Here is a 23,224-nt window from a genome sequence, read left to right on the forward strand (position 1 = left end):
GACAGCAAACTCTGCAGGCTGAAGAGCCGGTGCCCCAGGACCAGATTAGCGGTTTTATCCACCTTTCTGGAATCTCTTCGGAGGCAAGAGAGGCTTCTCTGACCTTAACCATAAAAGGGAAGCTGGGTCTCCTGCCTTTGGGTAAGAGGCTTCCTATTCGCCTCCGCTTCTGCTTTGCCGAAGCCAGAGGAAGGCAGTTATCTTTGCTGGGAGAGCCGAGGAAGCGGAAGGGCTGGCCCTCCACCCAGTCTGCGCCTATTTCCTGGCCGGGAATGGAAAACTACACCCCTCGCCCGGGTCTCCCAGCGCCTGGTCCTGGGTGCTCACTTCCTCCCCTCAGTGGCCCAGTCATCATGTTCCCTCTGGGGCCAGGGAAGGGTCCCGAGTCACAGGGAGGTCATTTACAGAAAAAGAGACACAGGTTGGTGTGAGCTCCATGGAAGCCCCAGGACATGATCTTTAATTGATGTTCCTGTCCCTGCCTCCCCACCCCGAGCCCCAGATGACATATTTACAGGATGCTGTATGGAGCCAGTTCCAGGCCCAGACCAGGGCAGCCTCCACTCCTCCCTGGGTGCTGCCGGGGTGGGCCCGGCCCGGGTGGGGCGGGAGGATGCAGGCGGCTGGGAGCCAGGTGGACTGGTCGCAGGAGGTCTTGAGTCCTCCACATCCCCACGCCCACTCCCGTGTGTGTGCACACACAGGCATGTCTGCGTGTGTAGAGGTATTCACACTTGTGCAGAGATGTGGATCCAAATGCTTGTGCCAGATGCATCGCCGGCTGTGTGCACACGCGTACCACCAGAGTGTCTTCCGGTACCGGTACGGCAGCAGCGGTGCAAACCCCAGCCCTTCCCCTCCTGCTTGTGGGGCTGGTGGAGCAGGACTGGCCAGAGGGTGCCCCGCTCCCCCTTGTCTTGGGCAGTGCCAGCTGGACCGCAGTATTGAGGACCCCACCGTAGCCACATCCGGCCACCCAAAAGGGTGTCAATGGGTCTCAGTCCCCAGTTTGCCCTGAGGGGTGGTGCAGATACACAGGGAGCCATTTCCTCCTCACAGATGTCCCAGAAACAGAGGGACTATAACAGCTCAAAGGCCCTGGGGTGTTCAGAAACCCCTGCTGTGTCTGGGTGGGGTATTCCTGGGGAGAGGGGCTCTGCTCATTTGTGGCTTTCATCCCATAAGGTAGCTTGATCCCCATCTTGCCCTTGCCAGCTGGTTTTTAGCAGTCGAGCCAAGGCTTCACTGTCCCATGGGTCTTGAGGGAAGGCCATGCATGGGCAGGACTGAGTTCATGGGAGGGCTGAGGAATCCCGCCCAGCCTCGGCCTCTCAGGCTCGGCTGCAGTGGGAATCGGAGGACGTAATGGGGAGAACAACTGTAAACTTACTACTCAGCCCTGGAATGGGGGTAAGGAGCAGAATGAGTTTGACAGGGCCTTGAGGACTTTTCTAGAAGCTGAGGATCATATAGGAGACCTGCCTTTTCTCACCTCCTCTTGTACATTGCGGGCAAAAGCCCTCACCCTCCAGTCACAGGGCCACCCCTGGCTTTTCCTGCTTGGGAGAATCCTCCCTGGGGAGATGGCCCAGCCTGGGACCTCTAGGCCACAAGGGGGGGTGGGGGGTGGGGGCACCTAAACCCTGAGTCAGCCCCGGAATCACCCTTCTTGAAAGGGGGAAGGTGCCTTTTTAGTTCAGGGACTGTATTTTCTAGACCCCCAAATACATGCGTCCTGGCAGGGACAGCAGGATGGTCACTTTGAAATTGTAGACAATCTGGGACATGTGGTCGCCGCACCCATGACTTAGGCCTTGGGCACAGAACAGGCAGCTTTGGTTTGAATCAGCGCTCATTCTGCTCTCCAAGCTCCGCAGGGCTGGGCCGAGGGGCAAGCAAGGACGCCCTACCCCTGCATGGCTTGGGGACAGCTATGTTCAATGAGAGGATTCCAGGTGTGATCATCCAGGGAAAGGGCCCCAGGGAAGGGCCAGGCCTCGGTTCCTCTGGTCCCTCCTGGAAATGTCAAAATATCCCAACTTCCCTCGCCCCAGCACCCCCAAAGTTACATTCATCAGTTAAGATTCAGTTAAAAAAAAGTGTAGATGTCAGCCCCCTCCCCCTAAGTCCCAGAGAGCTAAAACCCTGGTCCCAGCTGCCTGGTTTTGAGGAAGGGCCTTCCCAGGCCGTGCCCACTGGGGGGAGGGCATCCCTCTAGCCCCCCCTCCCACCTTGAGCTGCGGCAGTCCGTGATGATGGAAGCTACATTCACACAGGGAGAGTTGGTGTACAAGGCCAAAGCCGCATGAGGTGGGGTGAGGGACCATGAGGGAAAGGCCCCAGGCCTGGTCCACCCTGGTGATGTGAAGGGCGAGGCCACACCCCCCCCCCCCCCCCCAAACCCCCATGGAACCAGGAGTTGAAGGGCTTGGGCCTGGAAGACATTTGCATGGTGCCTCCCTCCGTGGCTGGGCGGGGGCAGCCTCGTGGTTCAGGGCGGAGACGGTGGGCGCCAGGCTCGGAGGGAGGGGGTGGCACTTAGGCCCCTCCGGACCTGGAACGGAGAGGGGGCATCAGGGGAGGATGTGAGGCAGGGCCCAGAAGGAGAGCCCCTGAGCCAGGCCCTAGGAGGTCAGTGCTGGGCCCTAGAGGCGGCAAGTCACAGGCTGGCCAGGGAGGGGATCTGGTGGGAAGTTCAGACAGCGGTGACATGGAAGACAAAACAGATGGGACGCAGAGGTAGCTCCTCTCCCCGGGGATGGGGACTACAGGGGACACAGCTCCAGGGCCCACCTGAGCAGGGGTGATGTGGCCATTGGAAGGGCAGGAGTAAATGGACCAAGGCCTGGGAGGGCAGGTGGGCAGGAGGAAGGGGCAAGGGCAGGCTGAGGGCTTTCTTTCCGGAGCAGGGCTCTCCCACCCCTGTAGTGACAGCAGTGACAGCAGCCCCTGGCTCCCCCATCGACAGAATGTGAGGTGACGAATGAGATGGAGGAGACAGGCACAGCGGGAGGGATGACGTGGCCGGCGTCACACTGCCCCCTGCTGGGTCGGGTCGTACCTTCCCCGGCGGATGTTTCTTCAGGAGCCAAGGAGAGGACAGGCAGAGAGAGAAAGAAAAGGAGCCATCTGTGACCTTGCCCTTCTCTCAGAGAGGGCCTTTCTGGCTCCCATGAGACCCCTTGCCCCAGAGATTAGCCAGGGTCTCTAGGACCTGGTCACTAAAGATAGGCCTAGAGAGAGATACCTGGGTTTGAGTCCTGATTCTGCAACTAACGTACCACATGACCCTGGGCCTCAGGTCCCTCCTCTGCACCTTGAAGGGGTGAGACCAGCTCCAGGGTCCCAGACTCAGATGCTCACAGAACACTGTAGGCTAGGTGGGGACTAGGGGCCTAGGGACAGAGGACACAGCCCTGTTTTAGGCAGCCCCTGCTCAGCTCCACTCCATGGCCGTGCTGAGACATACTGAGCGCCAGTCTTCTTTTGCAAGAGAAGCTAGAAATCAGGACTGTTAATGTAAACCTCTTAGTTTTTCTAAATGTGAGCAAAACAAGACCCTGTGGCTGGCTCAGACTCTGGCTTATTAGCTAACCTCTCAGAAAGGCCCCCTCAGCTCCAACACTCTGGGGTTCCAATAACCACCCTCCACACACAAAGAACACCTAGTGGTGTGGGGGGCGCATGTGTGTCTCTTACTTAAATCCCCAGCCCGTGCCGCCCAGGACGATGGCTGCAACCAGGACAGCCCCCGCGATGGAGCCGATGATGATGTTGGTACCGCTGGGACCTGGGGAGGAGGGCAGGGCTCGGTTGGCAGGGACAGGCGCGGAGAAGGGGAGAGACAGAGCCCCATCCCGGCCAGCTGCAGTCTCACCCTTATATCTCTCCGTCTCCCCCGTGGGTGGAGACGTGGGCAGGGGGTTGTGAATGCTGCAGTCTTTTCCTGTCCAGTCGGGCTGACAGATGCACTTCCCTTCGTTGCTGCAGACCTGGAGGTGGGGTGGGGCCAACAGACGTGAGAGGGGCTCTGTCGCCCCCGTCGTGAGCTCCTCCCACCATCCCCAGCCTCCAGGCACGCACTCCGTGGTGGGAGCAGATCCGGCGTTCCCCGCTGCCGGGGCAAGTGCTGAAGTTGAAGGCAGAGGCAGGCAGGCAGCGATGATCCAGGCACAGCATGTTGGGCCCACAGGCTGTGCCATCCTCCACGTAACTCAGGTCGGAGCCGTCAGCCAGCTGGACGTGGCCACCCCTGGGGGAGCCGGCATGGCCAGCCTCAGCCCTTGTCCCCCACCCCCATCGCGGCTGCAGTCTGCCCCTCCCCAGACCGGGTCCCAGCCCAAACCTGCAGTCCAGCTCCTTGCCCTGGTGGTAGAAGGTGACACTGTTGATGTCCCCCCCTAGATCTCCCAGTCGAGGAGCTCCAGAGATGTTCACACAGAGGAGGAAGCCACAGAGCACATCCCTGTTGGGGCAGCATGGAGACAGTGAGCCCCAAGTCTGACCTTCAACCCAACTACTACTACTATTACTTCTGAACTCGAATCTGCCTTCTCCCCACCGCCTAATTTTTCACATATTCTCTGTTGGGACTCATAGGCTCATCCTAGAACCTTCTGTCCCAACTCTGACAAAAACCCTCCCCAGCCCCAGAGCTGGGGAGGCCAACCAGGAGCCTTGGCAACTCACTGTTTATTGCACTGGACCCAGCCTGACCCCTTGCGTCCACAGTTCCCACGCTCTGTCCCCTCCACGTTCAGCTTCTCATAGCAGAAGCGATCAGCAGCCGCTGTAAGGAGATGATGCCAAGCGTCACCCACTCACCCCAGCACCCGCCCGGGGACCTCAGGCCTGCATCTCCAACACTCTGGCCTGATCCCCAGTCCAGCTGGGTTCCTGAGATCCTGGAGAGCCACGCACTCGTAAGAGGGTATTTTTAGCGAGAACTTGCCCCTCCTCAGCCTCTTGATTCTGGGTCCTCCAGAGACCCTCTCCCACTCCCAAAGACTCACCGTGGCCCCAAAGGGCTTGGCACTGCCGGTCCCGGGTTTTGCAGCGACCTCCATAGCAGCGGCCCTAAGGAAAAACAGGAGACAAGGGACTGAGACACGGAGTGGTCAGAATGGATACAAGACAAGAGACTGTACTGAGTCAGAGGCCCTGAGGAGGAGGAGCCCCCACCCCATCATACCTGTTCGTGATCGCAGTAGTAACCATCCAGCTTGTGCAGGTTAGGGGGACACTGTGGAGAGAGGTGCTGGACTGAGAGCCGAGGGATGAAGGGGTGCCAAATGCGCCCCTCGTGGGGCTCATAGTTCAGTGCTCTTTCATGTCAAGGACAAGAGGTCTGGCTTAGAACTCAGGCTACGACGACGCAGACTGGCAAATCCCATAGCCTCTCCCTGTATCCTGTACCTACTTCACAGAGCTGGGAGAACTAAATGGAACTAAGTACGTGGCACGTAATAAGGACTTAAGAGATGTTAACTAATATTATTACACACTTTGATCCCGAGTACACACCAGGCACCGTGCCAGGCCCTGGGAACCCCAGCCAAACTATACTGATATAATGACTGAAGAAACAAAACCAGGAGGCATGAAGAACCGGTTTCTCAGTCGAGGAAACTGAGGCTGACCAGCGGTGGCGACACCAGCAGCGGAGGGAAGAGCCTCAGAGACACGTAGCTCCGCGGAGCCAAAGCGATAGGGATAGGGGTTGCCTCGCCCAGGGTCCCTCAGGGCGGCTGGGCCGGACGGACCTGGCTCGAGTCCCCGGTGCAGGTCTCCGCGATGTCGCACTCGTTCACCGCCTCTCGACAGGACACACCCCGCGGCTCGTACTGGGAAAGGGATCGTGGCTCACTCCAGAACCGCCGACTCCCCGCCCGCCTTTCTCGAGGCCCCTCACTCATCTGGCAACTCCTCGCCCGCCCCTCGGCCCCTCCCGGCCCACTCAGCACCGCCCCAGGCCCGCTCACGGTTCCGCCCCTCCCACCACCTCCGGATAGGTGCCTCGCCCCGTTCCTCGTAGCCCTGCCTTTAACAGGCCCTTTGGGGGGGCGCACGCCCCGCCCCTCTCCCGCTCCATTGGCGCTTTCTTTGCGTCAAGTCCCGCCCCACATTTACTCCGCCTCCGGCGGCTCCTCCTCCCTAAGCACCGCCCCTTATCGGGAAGTCCGCGGCCCCCTCCCCTCCTAGGTGTGCTTCCGTCCCGCCCTGACGGTAGTTGCCCCTTACCTTGCAGCGGCGACAGCAGAGCCCGTCGCTGCACATGGCGTCGTGAGTCAGGGTGCATTTCTTGCAGCAATTCCCGCCCGCACGGCTGCACTCCTGAGGGACGCGGGGACAAGGGCAGGGGGGTGGACAAGTCCTGAACCTCCCCACCCAGACGTTCTCTGGCGCGCGCCCCTGTCACCCACCTGGAGCCCTCACTAGTCTCTCACCTGCACCGAGCCACAGTCGCACTCCTCTCCCGCCTCCACGAAGCCGTTTCCACACTCAGGCGGGTCCAGGAGCTGGACGGGGGAGGGGTGTCGGGAGTCTGGCCGGGACCCTGTCCAAACCTCGTTCCCACGTCCCCCCACCCCACCCCCAGGGGCTAGTACCTTGAGAGGCTTGTTGAAGAGACAGCTCCCGCCTCCTTCCTGCAGAAACTGGTTGTATTCGTCGATGCTGCAGCGCGAGAACTTGCGGGGCAGGTAGAATCTGGACAGGGGTAAGGGACGGAGCCGCTGAGTCCAGGCCCACTCTCTCGCCCCTTCTCAAGATTGGGGATGGGGTGCATAGGGGTAGTAGGTCACCATCTCGAGGAGCCTGAGGATCTGTGTGTCCGGAGACTGCATAATAATCCTCCTGCCACCAAGCAGAAGTGGGCAGGGGACGTTGCTCCTGTCTCCCACCCCCCTCCAAACCTCAGGACTCAGCAGTTGGGAGGTTGGAGCGCTAAGGCGGAAAGGTGCCTCCAAATGAGGCTTTGGCGGCACCCAGTGGCGACAGCGCGCACTACAGCCTAGCAGTTTTTGTGTCCAGCTAGGGAATGTGGGTCTCCTGGTGCAGGGTCCTCAGAAAACTGAAAACTGAGCTTATTGAAATCCTAAGGGATCCCAATAGCTGGGCCTCCCAAGGCCACTGGGTCCAGACTGCCACCCACTGGGTCCAGATTTTCCCTCGCCCAAGACCCTCCCCTAGTTTGTCCCTAAGAACTCACCCAGTGTCCTCCATGATGCAGCCCAGCCAGTTGTCCGGGCATTTGCAGTCCCCTGAGGAGTGAGCCAAGTGGATATAAGGGAGGGTGGAGGACTGCCCCCCTCCCATGGACACTCTCTTCACTTCTAGAGCTGCTGGGAGTGGGTCTAGGCTGGTTGTGGGGCCACATGGGTCTTCATTGATACCTGCTGAGCTCCGGTGTTTATTCCACATCATGCCCAGGTTCTGTCCCAGCGTTTGGGCCAGGGTCACTGCCATGGCCCCCATGTTGTCATACTTGAGGTGAGGAAGATGGAACACAAAGATGTCTACATCCGTCCAAAGGCACAGGGCTCATGCCCTTCACAGCCCCTCTGTCTTCAACCCCCACCCCCAGCCATACCCCACACTGCTTACCTCATTCACACCCCCACCCCTGGATAGCGAGCAGATGCCCCCCACGTAGGCGGCCCCACTACTGGTGCTCTGGAAAGTTCTGCCCCTGGAAGGGAGAGGATTGTCAGGAGAACCCCCTGCCTTGCCTATGGTGCCTTCCCTAGGCTGTGAAGGGGAGGCTGGGGAGCCTCCTACACTAGAGCCCTTCTTTGGGGAGGTGAGCACTGCCTTTCCTGTCAGCCTGTGTGACCTCAGGCAAGCCCCTTCCTCTCTCTGTTTGCCCATAAGTCAAATGAGAGGCTCCTATAAGATCATCTCTAATCATAAGGAGTTTTATCAGATTTTTTTCTTCTTTCGGGCATTGGGTCCTTGAGGAAGGAATGCTGGGACAGTTTGAAAAGAGAAGAGGGGACAAAAGGGAGATGATAGGCAGAGGAAGATCGCTGGGGGGCAGGGAAAACGGGCATCAGCCTAAGATGTAAGGGACATTGTCCAGCCTGTGACAAGTGGCTGGGGGCTGGTGCAAGGCGAGCCCAGTGCCCGGGCCCTGCAAGGGCACCTGACGCAGAGCAGGTGTTCAGCAACCCTGTGCACTGCAGCAACCATGAGAGGCTGACAGGATGTGGGGGCTGCGGGACTCACGAGAAGAGATGGGTGGCATCACTGGGCTCAGGCAGGCCCTCCCGCCGATAGACCATGAGCCGAGCTAAGGTCTCCAGGAGGTCATCCTGCACCTGGATCTTGTCCCCGTCGGCCCACGTTTCCATGGCAACCAGCACGATGCGGGTATTGAGCTGCTCCTTGTACATCTGGGCTCAGAGGGGAGAAGATGAGGGTGGGGCTGGAGGGCTGGGAGAGGGCCTCAGTCTGTCTCTCCCTATCGGAGGCTGACAGGGCCCCCACCCCCCAAGCTCACCCGAAGCCTGTGTGTGGTGGGGCATTGGGGCAGGGGCGACAGAGGGAGGAGTGGGAAGGGAAGAGAGGCGGCTCACCACATCCGCCAGGTTCACAACGGACTTGGCAAAGTTGCTGGTGAGGACCACCGACTGGCGCATCTGCTCAAACTGGGAGGAAAGAGAGTGGGCGGAGGCCCAGGCTGCTTCATGCCCCCCTCCCAGAGTTGCCCCCAGGCTGGGGATCTTACCAGCTGGTGGTCATTGACCACGATCAGCTCCACGTACTTGGTCTCACTGTGCACAGTAGGGTGGCCCCGGCGGACCTGGGGGGTGGGTGGGCACTTGGAATCAGTCCCCTCCATGCCCAGCGTCAGGGCCAAGCCATGGACAGGCTCGAGGGTGCTGAACTCCAGTCAGGGACAATGCCAGTCCCCCACTGGTGGGGATCCCCTCTCTCCCCAGCCTTGGTATGAGGACAGGCAGTCTCAGTTTGTCCATAGTGTGGACAGGTGTAGACACGGGTGTTAGGAGATGGGGTGGGGGCTTCCTCCCGGGCATGGTTCCCTGGCCCCCAGCCGCATCAGTCTGAGCCCTCCTTTGCCCCAGTCCTGGATGGGGTGTCCTGCTCTGGACCGCAGCCTGAGGTCTCTGCAGCCCGAGGTCTGTGCGGGCCCCCGTACCTGCCTTTTCCTTCTCAGCCTCGGCCGGTTCACAGGAGCAGAATGAGCAGGGGCAGCAAATAGGCAGCCTGGGGGGAGGGGTCAGGTGAGGGGGGCACAGCCGGCCCCCTCCCCAGCCCCGCTTTCCCTCCCTTACCTGGTTCCCTGCATCCGAGGGGGGCTGGGAGGAGAGGGGTCCGGTAAATGAGGTGGGGAAGGGGTCCCTGCAATGAGGGGGAATCAGTTCTTGGGGGGCTGACCAGGTCTGCTCTGAGTCCAGATGGAGAGGGACAGCTCCAGCCCTTCCCCCCACCCCACCCCAGGGTGACCCAGAACTGGCCAGAGCTCCCATGTCGGATCTGATCTCCCAGATGCTCAGATTCCGGGGTCAAGACCTGGGGTCGCCCTGAGAGATAGGGGCAAAGGACACTGGAGCCCAAAGGGAGGTTACTTGAGGGACAGAGGGGACATTGGAGCTGAGGGCACAGGGGGATGGAACCAGAGCTGGGGTGACTGAGGAGGGCAGGAAGGCTGAGGTTACCAAGGGAGGAGGCAGCGACAGCCATTGGGACAAGCCATCGGGATGTGCGTAGGAGGGCTGTCAGAGGACTGTGAAGGGCTCACCTGGGGGGGTTCCTGAGGCCTGGCCATCTCGCGGGGCTCCACGATGTAGGTGAAGTTCCCGTCCGAGAAGACCCCACTGCAGAGAGAGAGGTGCAGCTCCCCACCATGCATCCCCAGGCCTGCGCTGGAGGCTCTTCCCGCCGCCCAGCCCCTCCCCATACTCACTGCAGCCCCTGGCAGGTGGAGAGGGCGGCAAAGGAGTGGGGGTTCCCACGTAGCTTCCCCTGGTAGTAGCAGTGGTCTCCGGCCCCCTGGAGGAGCAGGAGGTGAGCAGACATGCCCCCTGCCCTGGCAGGAGAGGTCAGGGCCACCAAAGCTGCTCGGTGCGCAGGTGGCTGTGGTTCCTGGGGGTCCTGCTTCCCCTCCGGGTGTGCTCCTAATTGGCTGTTTCGCCTGGACAAGTTCCTAGCCCTCTCCTTTCCCAGTTCCTAGCCTCCTTCACCTCACCTACAAGATGAGGAAGCTGGACTACATCAGTGGCTCTCAACCATCTGGTGCACGGTTCACAGATTCCTCCGAGAAGAGCTACTGCTCGTGTGCCAGGCACTGTTCTGAGCACTTACCACAGATGAGCTCGCTTGATCAGATGAAAGCTGTGGACCCCCCACCCCGCCCCCCAGCGCACACACACGCAACTGCACACACAGTGCGTTCTCGGACACCATTGCCTCCGTGGACCCCCTCTGGACACGGTCTGTGGCTGAGGAACCGTGAGCAGCCTGTGTCCACTTGGCTGGGGCTCTCGGGTCAGAGGGGCCAGCACCCCCTCCCTGCTCCCGCAGAATTGTGCTCCAGTTACTGAACTGGCTGGTTGAGGGGTGCGGGGGTGGGGGTGGGGAGGAAGGAGGCTATTTATAGACACTCATTCATCTTTGCTCAGGCCCCTGGGCTTCCGGGGCTGGGACCCTGGTGTCCCAGGCAGCCAGGAATTCCCAAGGCCTTGGTGCTGAGCAAGAAGGGCATTTCCCCAACTGTCCCCTCCTAGAAGAGTCTGGGGGGCATGGAGCAGGGAGGGTCCCTGAAAGCCTTGATGTCAGGTAGAGAGGCTGGCTGGGAGTCAGACCTTGGGAGCTGGGTGAAGGGAGTTCGGGCTCCACGCCGTTCGCCATGGTGACTCAGACTCTGGGAGCCTCCGTGGTGGGGACAGATGGAGGACCCCAAAGGGGCTGGGCCCACCCGAGTATAGGTGTACCTCGGATCCCATCTCCAGGGACCACCCGTCTCTTCGTCCCACCTCCCCTGTCCCCTTCCCAAGGCACTCACGGTGCTGTGCTGGGTTGTCCCCTCCCGGCTAAAATGGCGCTCCACATACTGTGAGGAGAGGAGGTGACTGGAACAGACAGAAGGGGCAGGAGGAAGGAGGGGGATCACCGCTGGGGTTGGGTCAGGCTTGGGTCCTGCCCCAGCTCAGATTCAGGCCGCAGGACCCGGCCCTGCCCCCATCCCGCCCCCCCCCCCCCCCCCCCCCAAGCCGCGTCTAGGCTGTGCTTTTGCCCACCCGCCTGCTGCCCTTTCTCCCCGGCTCCCGGCCACACTCACTGGTTCAGCTCCAGGTCCAGAGTGAAGTTTGAGTTGAAGGCTGGGATGACGAAACTCACCTGGGCCAGGTGGACAGGCTGGGGGTGGGGAGAGGGCAGAGGGGAGTCAACCTGAGGAATCCCAGAATAGGGAGTAGCACTGGGGAGGAAGGGATGGCCCAGCCCAGCAGCTGATGGGACCACTGATTTGGGTGGGAGATGCTTTGTACAAGCTCATCTTCCTCCAAGACCCTGTGCCTTTCCTGGGAGCAGGGACAGGAGAACGCACCCCTGGGTACAGCCCAACCCACCCTCTGGGCCCGGGGCACTGTGAGCAGCACGGGGGGGGGGGGGGGGGGGGGGGGCAGGGGCCAGCCCATCCATCTGGTGTAGGTGCCTCCTGGGGCCAGTCTACCCAAGCAGCGGGATGGAAGGCAGCTCAGCCCGCCCACTGCTTCACACCACCCTCCCCCCGTTGGCAGCCCCCCCACCTCACGTGGACTAAAGGGAAGCCCCCAGAAGTAGCATGGGAAAGGGGCAAGCCGGAGATGGGGTGCAGTGTGATCCTTGGGCTCTGTAAAGCAGGCCCCTCCCTTCCTGTATCCTGGCCCCAGCCTCAATTTACGGAGGAGGCCTCGGACTCTGCAGACAGGGTGGCGTGGGTGAGAATTGGAAGCTGGGGTGATGGGAAGATGCCATCCTGTCAGGAGGGAAGAACTTGGCTCCTCTACCCCCAAGTCCATTGCCCTCTGCCTTGCCCAAAGCAGCTCATCTTTAATATTTCAATCCCGTGGTTAATTTTTAAACACGGAAGTTTTCCTGATAAATTTTTCAGAGGGGCCTTTGCAGTGGGAGGCTCCAGGTTGTCATGGCAACATACCAGGCCTGAGCAAGATGGCTGCCCTTCCAGGTCTGGGCGCCCAGCTCCTGTGGGGAGTGGGGACTCCAGGCCTGAAGCTAGTGTGCCTGGAGGAACAGTGACCTCAAGAGAAGAGGGGGCACGAGAGTCTGGACTCAGGGGATGAGTTGGCCTTCTGGGCTCTCATGTCCCCACACCAAGCATCAGGTCTCACAAAGACCTGGAAGCACAGCAAGGGCCCCAGAAGGACCGGAGAGCCTTCTTCACCCCCATATTCATTTAAGACTGAAATCCAGATCCCCAGGTGAGGGTCCCAGCACTGGGCCATGCAGATGTGAGGCTTTTCTCTGCTGCCTTTCTTTTGTGGGGAGCAGGCTGCAGGATAGAAGGGAGCCCAAGGTCACAGAATCTCATTGCCTGGTCCTAGCTGGCTTCCTCATCAATCACTTAGATTCCTCATTTTTATTGAGCATTTATTATGTGCCAGGCACTGTTCTAAATACTTTGCAAGTATTATCATATCTGATCTTCATAATAAGCCAGTGGGATGGATGCCACTGTTATCCTCATCTGACAGATGGGGAAACCGAAGCACAGAGAGGCTAACTAACATGCCCAAAGTCACGCAGCTAAGAAGTCATGGAGCTGCCATTCAAGCCTACAGAAACAGTTTCCAAGGCCTCCTCACCCCAAAGATAAGATAAGGTAAGACAGAAATGGCCTAGCATCCATGAGAGGTCGTGGGGGGAGGGGGGGTGAAGGCGCAGAGCCTAGGTAGACAGCCCTCTGAGCGCCAAGGACACTGACTTGCCCCATTCCAGGCCGACTGGAGCTCCAAGCTCCATCCCAAGCCTTTAGAGCGTCGATCAGAATTGAAATAGAAAGTCAAGGACAAGGAGTCACTGTTTTCCTCTCCTTGCCTTGGCCTGGCCCAGCCCATCTCTGCTTCCTCCGTGCCCCCGGGCCTCTACCCTTCCCACCCACCCCTTCGGCCCTCCTTCTCCCCTCCTGGGCTTGGTCTATCTCTGCCTTTCCCACCTGTCCCTGCCTAGACTACTTCTGCCCTTCCCTGCCCTTAAGTCTGTACCTCCTTGTTCTTTCTGTCCCTGACAGAAAGCCTCTGTTGGCCACCCAGAGGTGCAGCCTGTTCAGGCTCCTTGCCCTGAGTCCACTCTCTCAGGCTGTGCGGCTTCAGGGATGATCCAGCAGCCTCTCTGAGCCTCAGATCTCCCCAACGAAAATGGTAAGATGAGCCCAGATGCAAGCTGTGAGGTTGGCTTTGGATGGTGGGGGTCGTCCTGGGCCTGGAGAATTCTGGCAGGGTCGGCCCTGGTGCTAGCAGGATCTCCCCCACGCAGGAAGTCAGCAAGCTAACCATCTGGCCTCCCCCATCCCTGTGCAGACCAAGCTGACCCCCACTCTGGGGAAAGCCCAGACTGTTGGAAGAGCAGACACTAGGTCCCTTTTGTCCCCACCATTTCCTGCAGCCTCTTCTTTCCCCACCCGGTAAGGCCCAACCTGGGCTGGACTGCCCCTGTCCCAGTAGGGCACAGGGCACGGGGGCCAATGAGAGCCAGAGCAGCTCTTGGGGCTGGGGGCTGGGCCCAGGAAGGGCTGGGGGAGCCATCAAGGGTGGCAGAGGAAGAGGAGGGAAACCAGATAGTTGGGCAGGGGGTTCATGGGGATACTCCCTGTCTGCAAGAAGAGAAAGAACAGGTAAACCCACCTCGGTCCTCAGGACCTCTGTACTCCAGTCACCTGGGGTGGGGGGGTTGCTGCTGACACCAGAGTCCTAACACCCCCTCCCCCCCAGCCAAGCTTTAGGCCCAAGTTCTATCAAAGCCAAACTGCTCCTTGCTTGGCCTGCCTCCTGCCCCTGACCTGCCCCCGACCTCACCCATCATCCCTCAGTCCCTCCCTCGGGAGCCCCTTCTGTCCCCCTCCACCCACCCCCACCTACGCACCCTCCTCTGTGCCCAGCTCAGCGCTGCTGGTGACCGGACGGCTGGGCCTCGACCCCGTGCCCTGCTCTTGCCTCCGGCTCTCACGTGCCCTGGCTCATTTGATCTCAACTCGCCCGGGGCGTCTGGTGCTCATTTTATAAATGGCAGGCCAAGGCTCAGGGAGAGACACTTGGAGGTGACTGGCCCAGGGCCATGCTGGGGAGGTGCGGGGTCAGATCTCACCCTGGGGCTGCAGTTCATGTCTGCCATGGCAGCTGGGGCCACCTGGTTTCAGTGACTGTGCCCTCCCTAAAGCTCCCTTGTCACCAGCCCGTTCACCCCCCCTAGGCATTGTCTTATGCTCCGTGTCAGGCTCACCTAGATGTGGGGTGCAGAAAGAAGGAGGCAAAAATCCCACTGAAGTCCCAGAATCACAAATACAGATGCCAGGCCCCCACCCTAGACCTACAGAATCACTGGCTCGGGAAGGGGGAGACTGAGGATCTGGAGGATTCTCGGATGCTCCAGAAAATTCGAGTGTCCAAGCACTGCCCCTCAAACTGTCACCCCAAATATCTCCTCCCAAACTTCCATCTCCTCCCATGACTTTCTCCTCCTCACTATGTCTACAAAGCCAGCACTGCCCAACCCACAGAGGGCTGTGGCCCCCACTACTCCTGGACCTTTAAGCACACAGTTCTGGACGTCTATTTCTCTGATCACTGATTCAACTTCTTGCACGGTGACTTTTAGTCCCCAGAAGCACAGGCTGTGCCTACCTTTTTCCCTGCCCAGTGGGCTCAACAGTCACGTTGAATGGAAAAGCAACAGAAGGCCTGAGCCTCAGTTTCTCCATTGGTAAAATGAGTTTGTCATGGAGATCAGATGGAAGCCCTTTTTAATATGTTATTATCACAAGGATTAGTAATAATTGAAGAATGGAGTGTACATGTTCCAGCTAAACAGGGCTTTGAGGACTAGATGAACCACATGGGCTGGGTGGTGGCAGATGGCAAGGAGCCAGAGAGGCAGGGAGAAATCCCCTCCCCACAATAGTAACCCCCCCCCCCCCCCCCCCCCCCCACGATGTGCTGCTGAGGCTCTATTGATCCACAGGACAGCGGGAATCCCAGACCGTGAGAACGGTTGAAAATTTTCTGATAATGGGATTTGACCTAAATTTTTGATGACAGTCACTTCCTTAGAGGGTCATTAGTCCCTCTGGGGACAGACTCTGGGCAACTGGGTCCCTGTAGGCAGCCAGGAGGGGTAATCAGGCAAGGCCAAGCCCACAGGCCAGTCTGGCCGGGGAGAACTCAAGACTCCTGCCACATTGTCCCCACCCTCCACCAGCGCCACCTGGAGCCTGACAGGTAACCCCCAAATGCCCTGGCTTCTGTCTCAGACACCAGCCTTCAAGCTGGTGCCAGCTGCCCAGCACCCTGCCCCTGACACGCAGGAGCGAGGGCAGGCCTTACAGATGTTAAACACCTGCTCTCGCCAAATCCCAGGCAGGACATCTGACAAACATCACCTCCTCGAATCCTCCACGCAGCCTGGCAAAGGAGAGACGACTATCAGCCCCATCTTATGGATGAGGGGGGTGGGATTCAGAAGGCAGCAGTGGCTGACCCCGGTCACTCAGTCAAAAGCAGTGGGGCCAGGAGCCACCAAGGCTGTCCTCCCCAAAGCCTTTCAGACCCAAGCTTAACCTCCTGCGTGAATGATCTCTCTTCGCAGCCCTCACCCTTCCAGAGCAAGCTGGGCTCAGCTCAAGTCCCAGAGGCAGCTTCCGGCTACCAGCCCCCTCCCAGGAACCGTCTCCTGCCTCCAATCCCACGACAGAGCTGTGACCTTGGCTGCATGGCCATAACCCCAGTGGGGCACTAGGGCTCCAGGCACAGACCCGGTGGCTCCCTGCAATGACTGCCATCTAGCAAGGGCAGGGGACTGAGCCTTGCTGAATTGACCCCCTCCAGCAAGAAAACACAAACACTGAAACACACACCCTCAGCAGAAGGCTTCCGGGGTAGCATTTCCAGTAAATGCTGGTCTGGACAGCTTTCACAGGAGCTCAGCCCAGTGACTAGGATCCCCCTTCCTCCAGCTGGCTCTGATAAGTCTATCTCCTAGGCCTGGAGGCTGGAACTTCTCCACCCCCATCCTGTTTGCTTCCCCCACATCCTGCCCTTTTCTTGGTTCTGAAGGAGTCTGGGTTTCCCCAGGGGGCAGGCATGACCCACACAGCAGCTCTGTGTGGTTTAGAAGAGGAGTCCCTTCAGAACACATGTAGCCTCATGAGCCCACAGATTTCATTCAGTCTACTTGTTGGGGCACCCTTGTACAGTGAACAACCAGCCCAACTGTACACGGTGGCCCTGCTTATTCTTTTGCCTCATTCTTCAGCTTCAGGTTCCCTGTGACCACAGCTTTCTGCACTTCCAGAAGCTCCCCCACCTCTCTGGGCCTCAGGCCCAGCTTTCTTCCAAACTGGACAGAAGTGAGGTGTTGAGATCAGTGGCAAAGAGGGCAAAGGGACCCCTGTGGCCCTCTTCACTATACCCCTGAGAGAGAGGCAGGCCGGCCCAAGTGTATCAATCTTGACTGCTACTTAAGTGCTGTGTGACTTGGGCTTGTTATTCACCTCTCTGTGCCTGTCTCCCCCCACCTGTAAATGGGAATAGCGACAGCCCCATCTCCTAGGGCTGTGATGAGCATTACATAAAATCAATATATCTAAAGGCATAACAGTGTCTGCCCCAGTAAGAGCCCAGCAATTGTAATATCTCTAGCTTCTAAAGTCCTTCCTGGCTACCTTCTCTCTCCCCCACAATCCCCCACAAAAACCAGGAGCCCTCAGCACACAAAACCCTTTCCTATTGCCACCTTCTGGAGGTGAGTGATGCTATGATTGATGTTATCATAAATCATCCTGGTTTTAGGGCTCAGGAAGCTAGGCCTCAGACAGGTGATATGACCGGCCCGAGGCCAGAGCAGGTGAGCACACAAAGCCCCATCATCCTCACCCCGCTGGCCAGCGTGTGCCCCCAGACTCGCCACATGACCTGCAGCAAATAGAGATCTTGCTGCTGGCTCAACGCCTTGCTCAGCCTGAGTTTCCAAACCAACGCAATAATTTCGGACTCAGCCCAGCAGCGCCAGGGTGTGGCACTTCCTGCTGGGACATGGGCTCAGTGCTGCACGGGCTCCATCATCAGCCCCGTACATGCCGAGGCCAGAAGTGCTTCAGGGAGAAATGCCAGGTGGGAGGTAGAGGGCTGCAAAGTGTCCTTCCAGTCAGGGGGAAATATTTTGGACACATGGGATTGCCCCTGTGCTGAACTTGAGAGTCCTTTTGGTGGGAAGTGCCGGGTATGGGAGAGAATCACTCCACTGCTTAAAGCTCTGGTTGACTTTGAGGGGTGCCTGGGTGGCTCAGTCGGTTAAGTGTCCAACTGTTTTTTTTTTTTTTTTTAACTTTTTAAATGTTTATTTATTTTTGAAGGAGAGAGACAGAGCATGAGCGGGGGAGGGGCAGAGAGAGAGGGAGACACAGAATCCGAAGCGGGCTCCAGGCTCTGGGCCGTCAGCACAGAGCCCGACGTGGGGCTCGAACCCACGAGCTGTGACATCATGACCTGAGCTGAAGTCGGACGCCCAACCGACTAAGCCACCCAGGTGCCCCAAGTGTCCAACTCTTAATTTTAGCTCAGGTCATGACCCCAGGGTCGTGGGATCAAGTCCTGCATCATGCTCTGTGCTGAACATGGAGCCTGCTTGGGATTCTTTCCCTCTCCATCTCTCTCTGCCCATTCTCCGCTTGCACTACCTTGCTCGCTCTCTCTCTCTTCAAAATAAATAAATAAACATAAAAAAAAAAAAAAGATCTGGGGTACCCAGGTGGATCAGTCTGTTGGGCATCCGACTTCGGCTCAGGTCATGATCTCACAGCTTGTGAGTTCGAGCCCCTCATCGGGCTCTGTGCTGATGGCTCAGAGCCTGGACCCTGCTTCGGATTCTGTGTCTCCCTCTCTCTCTGCCCCTCCCCCGCTCGTGCTCTGTCTCTCTCTCAAAAATAAACAAACATTAAAAAAATTTTAAAAGAAAGATCTGATTGACTTTGAGCAAGTTACTCAACTTCTCTGAGCCTCAGTTTGCTCATCTGTAAAATGGGCAGGCAAAAGTTACCTGCCTTATAGAGTTGTGAGAATTCCACCCCAGGGGAGACTGAGGTACAGGTAAGGCAGGGCTATGACTACGTCCCCTGGGGAGGCTGCAGGGAGGTCCCTGGGAAGGCTCAATGCTAGAGAGACCCCCATTGGAGGTGACCACAGCCCCATAGATCCACAGAACCCTCCACTCCTAACCTCACCCCCTCAGACACCCTGTTGGGCATATTCAGACTTGGTCACTCACACACATATCACAAATGCACACATGCCACCCACTCAGCCAGCAGAACGACACCCAAAGAGACTCCCCTGTCGCCTGCATACCCAGTAGTCAGGCTGAGCAGTCAACTCCTAGCCAACACAGGCTTGGGTGCACAGTTCTCAGATGGGGGTGACATCAAGGATGAAAGCTGGACCAGGGACAAAACCCAGCCAGGATACCCCATCCCTGGCCTTGGAACCATCCCTGCGGCCCACCCCCAGGGAGCCTGGGCAGACACTGAAGGCAGCTTCCAACCCCTTCTCTTTCACCCCTGCTCCACCCCCACTCCACCCCACCCCCACCCAGGCCTGCCTGCTCAGGACCATTAACCACCCTCTTCCTCACTGCCTTGAGTGATGGTCCATCTATTATGCATGCTGCCTTCCTGCTCTATTCCATTTCCCGAGTATCCCCCCACCCCCACCCCCCCCACAAACCCCTCCACCTCCCCTAAGGGCTTTTAACCAAGTACATTAGGCAGGGCCAGATGCCAGTCTGACAGATGTCTGTAATGCTAGCCTCCGTTTCCCTCCTTCCTCCCTCTGCCCAGCCCAATTTACCTCCCACCACTCCCAGCTGCCAAACTTCCCAGACCGCGGTTGTACCCCTCCTCCGAATCTCTCCTCTACACCTCCTAATTCCGCCAGGCCTTTGCCATCCTGCCCTCCGCCGCCCCCAGTTGGCCTGGCTAACTTTCCGCTTCCAGCTCCTGGAGAGCCAAGCCGTGCTGAATGAATATTCCATCTGGGTAATTATTATTCACATGATATTAATTAATTATTAATTGCAATTAATCTCCTTCATTCCTAACTTTCCTCTGGGAGGCAGGAGGGGCCTGGCAGCTGAAAGGGACAGAGGGCGGGTGGAGCTGGCATTTGTGGGTGAGCTTGGGACTTCCAAGCCTTTTCCCAAGGCCCCACCCTCGGGCGAGGACAGGAAGGAGAATGACAAGCCTATCAGTGCACAGAGGGGAAACTGAGGCAGGATCAAGCACTGAGCTGTTCCAAGAAAGCCCACTGAGGGTGGCTGTGATGAGAAACAGGAGCCCTAATCCTTGATGGAGCTCTTAGCTGCTTCTCCCTGCCCCCTACTGCCTTGCCCAAGCCCAATTTGGTGTAGAACCACTTGCTTTGGCAGGAGAGGAGTGGGGGCTGGTGGAACCCTGACCCAAGGCTGGACTGTGCCCTGGGCATTCCAGGGTCCACGGAGAACAGGGGATCCCCATGATGATTGGAGGGGGCCTGGAGTGAGGCAGGTGGGTGCTCCCCACTAGTGGGCTCCAGCACCCATTATACAGAAGGAGAAGCTGCGGGAGCCGGCTTCTTGGGGAGGTGCCCAAACCCTGGCTGCCTGGTGGCCTTCCTTGGGTTCCAGGCCTGCTCCAGACCCCTGGCCTCACACCCAGGGCCACTCACCGGGCCCCCTGGTGGCTCCTGGCGGACCCTGGTGTCCAACTGCTGCTTTCGGACCTCTCCTCCGGAGCTCTCCCCCACCAGACGACTGGGCTCTGTGACCTCAGGGGCTTCCGGACTCCCCAGCTGGGGTGAGACCCGCCAGTGCAGAGCTCCGACAGGACCCCGGGTCCCAAGACCTGAGGAGACAAGGCCATAGCTGCAGGCGGATGCCCACTGAGGGGCAGGAGACTTGGGACTGGGGTGAGCACACTTCATCCCCCACTCTGGTGTGCCCCTTGGAGCTGGGCCGATCTGGTCCCCTGCAGAGGAAGAGCCTGATGGGGAGGGGGCCAGGAGCTTTCCTCCCGCCCGCCTGTCACGACTGCCCCCCCTCACCCGCAGAGACCTGCAGAGTCCGTTGGCCGGCGGCAGGGGGCTGGCCGCGGTGGGGCGGGCCAGATGGGGACAGGTGGGTGCACGCGCCCTCCGTCCCCCCCTCCCGCCCCTCCCGCCCCCCCCCCCCCCCCACCCCGCGATCGGACAGGCTGTCACCCCGAGCACTGCAGGAAAATGTGGCTGCAGCAGAAAGCGCCGCAAAACCCGGGGCGGGGGCAGGGAGGGCGCGGGGGCCGGGGCCGGGGGCACTCACCGGGCGGGGGGAGCAGCGGCAGCAGCAGCAGCAGCGCCGCGAACGCCCAGCGCCGCAGCCGCCTCATGGCTCGCTCATAATCCTCCGGCTCCGGGGGCTGCGGCTGCGAGCGGCGCGGCGAGGGCGGGAGGAGGCGCGGGCGGGAGGCGCGGCTGCGGGAGCCGCGGGCGGGGGCGCCGGCCGGGCGGGGGGCGAGGCTGGCGGCGGCGGCGGCGGCGGCGGCTGCGGGGCGGGCGCCCGGCTCAGCTCGCTCCGGCCGCGGCCATCCCGGCTGGGCGGCGGGCCGGGTTAAGAGCCGAGCGGCGAGCACGTGAGCCCAGGGCCCGCCCCCGCCCCCCGGGCTCCCCCGCCCCCGCCTCACCCCAGCCGGCCAGGGCCGGGGCCGCCGCGACGGGAGGACAAAAGAGGCGCCGCCCGGAGACCGGCCCTCCCGCGGCTCCTCGGGGCCCTCGGCAGGTGCACGGCGGGGCGCGCCCGTCCCGGTCTCGCGGCCCCTGCCTTGGCCATCCCTCGCTCCGAGGACCTCTGGGTTTGTAGGGGGGAAGGCGGGAAACAGAGGGACGCCGGGCTCTTACCCCGAGGCGGCCAGTCTGGGGGACCGCACGGTCGGGGGTCGGGGGCGTGTCTTTCTGGCTCAGGTTCGCCCCTCCGGCGTGGTACCCAGGAAGGGGTTTCCCTGGACCCAGACACGAGGTCCCCGGTCGAAGGCTGTTAGAGCTGGGAAGTTTAGAGGACCAGCGACGGGACCGAAGGGATCTCTCACCCACCCACAGGAGAGCAGGTCACTGCAGAGTCGTCCCACACCCTGGGTCCAGACCCCTTTCCATCCTGCTGACTCCTTTTCCAGGCCAAAGATGCTCCTGCCTCCAGGAGGGCTTTGGGGATTGCAGTCACCAGAGCCACCAGCAAGGGCTGGTCTACTAACTCTGGGCTCCTGAATCCCTCACACAGGATACCCCAATTCTATCCCCTAAATATATAAAATAGCCAGGTCATTTACATGCTGTTAGCATACCTCATTCCTGCCCCTCCCTTGCCAGCCCAAATCTTTGAGGAGAAGACACCTCTGGAAACACCCACCCTCTGTCTTCCACTCTTTGGCCAGACAAGGTTACCCTGTCTGCAAACCTACCTGACCTTCCAACCTTTTCTCCCACTGAGCCCCTTAGTGCTCTTGGGCTGCTGGGTAAGATGGACCCCCACCCATACTGGGGGGCTGGGATCTCTGATTTCAGCTAGGGATCTCAAGAGCCTGAGACCTGAGATGGATGGGGGTGTGGTAGGGCTCGGGCACTGCTGGTGAGGTCCCACTATGACCTTGTGCTCAAGACCAGAGCATCCTCAAACCTACTCTGGGAGGCCACAGGTAACTGCAGAGTGGAGTGGAGGCAAGGAATCCCTTCCTGGGTCCTCTGCTTCCCTAGGGACCCAGGGCCTCTGCCTGGGATGGGGGAGCTGTTTCTGGCTCCTGACTGCACCCCCCCCCCCCAGCTCTATTTTAGGCCCAGGAGAGGTGAGAAGGCAATTTCCTGGGAGGTGCTGACATCAATGCTGGGAACGGGGTGACTACCCCCAACAACCACCTGCCACTCCAGACCCAGATACTCGGCAAGGCTGAGCCGATTGGTCCTTCACTCTGGAGACATCTTGGAAACCTCTTTCAGGGTGTAGGGGCTCCCAGGAATGAGGACCTACTATGTGATATTCCTTAGGAACTCAGTCAGGAAGGAGAGAGTGTTTTCGTTTCACAGGTGGGGAACCCGAGACTCCAAGAAAGAGGTACCCATGTGAGCTTCCCAAAGTCCAAGAGCTGGCAGTGAGTGGCCATTTATCCCACCTTCCACTCTCTGACTCCTCCAGACACCAGTTTTTGTCTTGTCCCACCAGTTCCAGGGCCACATCAGTGAGCCCCAATCTTGTGTGCCTCCCAGAAGAATAGGTGGGGTTTGTCATTGCACAGTGGAGGGCACTGGGCCTGGGGGAGTCTGGACCCCCTCCCCCAGCATGACCAAGACCACACAGCATGCTCAGTCTGTGGCCTGGGCCTGGTCGAGGCACATTGCTACCATTTTCTGTGGCTCTGGTTCCTTGAGGTTCCTGTTGAGAGTTCTTCCTGGCTCCCAAACTGGCTCTTCTCTGGTGGCATTCTGAGCCAGCTCCCATGGTTAGCTCAATTATATGGCCCCATGACCCCCAACAGCCCCCTTTTCTCCCTGGGTGGGCCGCTTCAAGCAGGCTCAGCTGGTATCTTGACCCTCCCTTGAGCGCACCTCACTCTCGAGGCCGAGGTCCCGCCTTCCCGCTCCTGTGACTCCTGTGTTGCTTCTGCTACAAGCTTCACACCTCTCCCACACAGGAGCCTGCCTGTTTCTCTCACCCACCTTCTCTCCTGAGGTCAAGAGCTGTGGAGGTAGCATCTCTTCACACCAGGGGCTCCCTGGGAGAATCCTTACCCCAGTACACAGCTATGGAGGGCTACTTTGGTCCCTTCTGCCCATTGCTTGTTTGCTCCAGGAGGAGGACGGGACTCTGGAAATCAGAGACTGGTGGTCACTATTCTGTCTCGATGGCCACCCTCTGGTTCACTCTTGCTGAGGGAGCTGTTAGGCTCTGGTCCCCACCCCCAGCCCTCCTTCAGGAGCCCTTACCACTGAGAGGCCTGGGG

General features: G+C 59.5%; 1 protein-coding gene across 8 annotated transcripts; it reads right to left on the minus strand.

The window, feature by feature from the left end:
* Nucleotides 1–422: 422 nt before the first annotated feature.
* Nucleotides 423–20,633, minus strand: ADAM11 (ADAM metallopeptidase domain 11). Of its 8 annotated transcripts, none has more exons than XM_047846000.1 (26): nucleotides 20,560–20,633; nucleotides 19,932–20,107; nucleotides 11,303–11,379; nucleotides 11,027–11,093; nucleotides 9,929–10,014; nucleotides 9,764–9,839; nucleotides 9,297–9,363; nucleotides 9,161–9,228; nucleotides 8,729–8,803; nucleotides 8,577–8,648; nucleotides 8,227–8,393; nucleotides 7,606–7,690; nucleotides 7,395–7,485; nucleotides 7,211–7,262; nucleotides 6,609–6,708; nucleotides 6,447–6,518; nucleotides 6,241–6,333; nucleotides 5,763–5,843; nucleotides 5,192–5,242; nucleotides 5,013–5,076; nucleotides 4,690–4,789; nucleotides 4,346–4,465; nucleotides 3,878–3,992; nucleotides 3,700–3,790; nucleotides 2,921–3,079; nucleotides 423–2,554 (listed from the first exon to the last, which is right to left on the minus strand). In XM_047846000.1, exons 1-26 carry the CDS (start codon nucleotides 20,624–20,626, stop codon nucleotides 2,109–2,111), a joined length of 2,718 nt encoding a protein of 905 aa, XP_047701956.1. In that variant the 5' UTR covers nucleotides 20,627–20,633; the 3' UTR covers nucleotides 423–2,108. The 8 variants fall into 8 exon arrangements, with proteins under 8 accessions (XP_047701956.1, XP_047701957.1, XP_047701955.1 ...); XM_047846005.1 differs by lacking the exon at nucleotides 20,560–20,633 and adding an exon at nucleotides 4,084–4,252 and having other exon boundaries at nucleotides 2,418–2,554; nucleotides 3,062–3,079; nucleotides 19,932–20,215; XM_047846004.1 differs by lacking the exon at nucleotides 423–2,554 and adding an exon at nucleotides 4,084–4,252 and having other exon boundaries at nucleotides 2,893–3,079.
* Between the last annotated feature and the right edge of the window lie 2,591 nt (nucleotides 20,634–23,224).

The sequence above is a fragment of the Prionailurus viverrinus genome, unplaced genomic scaffold, assembly GCF_022837055.1.
Source record: "Prionailurus viverrinus isolate Anna unplaced genomic scaffold, UM_Priviv_1.0 scaffold_35, whole genome shotgun sequence".
Classification (NCBI taxonomy): domain Eukaryota; kingdom Metazoa; phylum Chordata; class Mammalia; order Carnivora; family Felidae; genus Prionailurus; species Prionailurus viverrinus.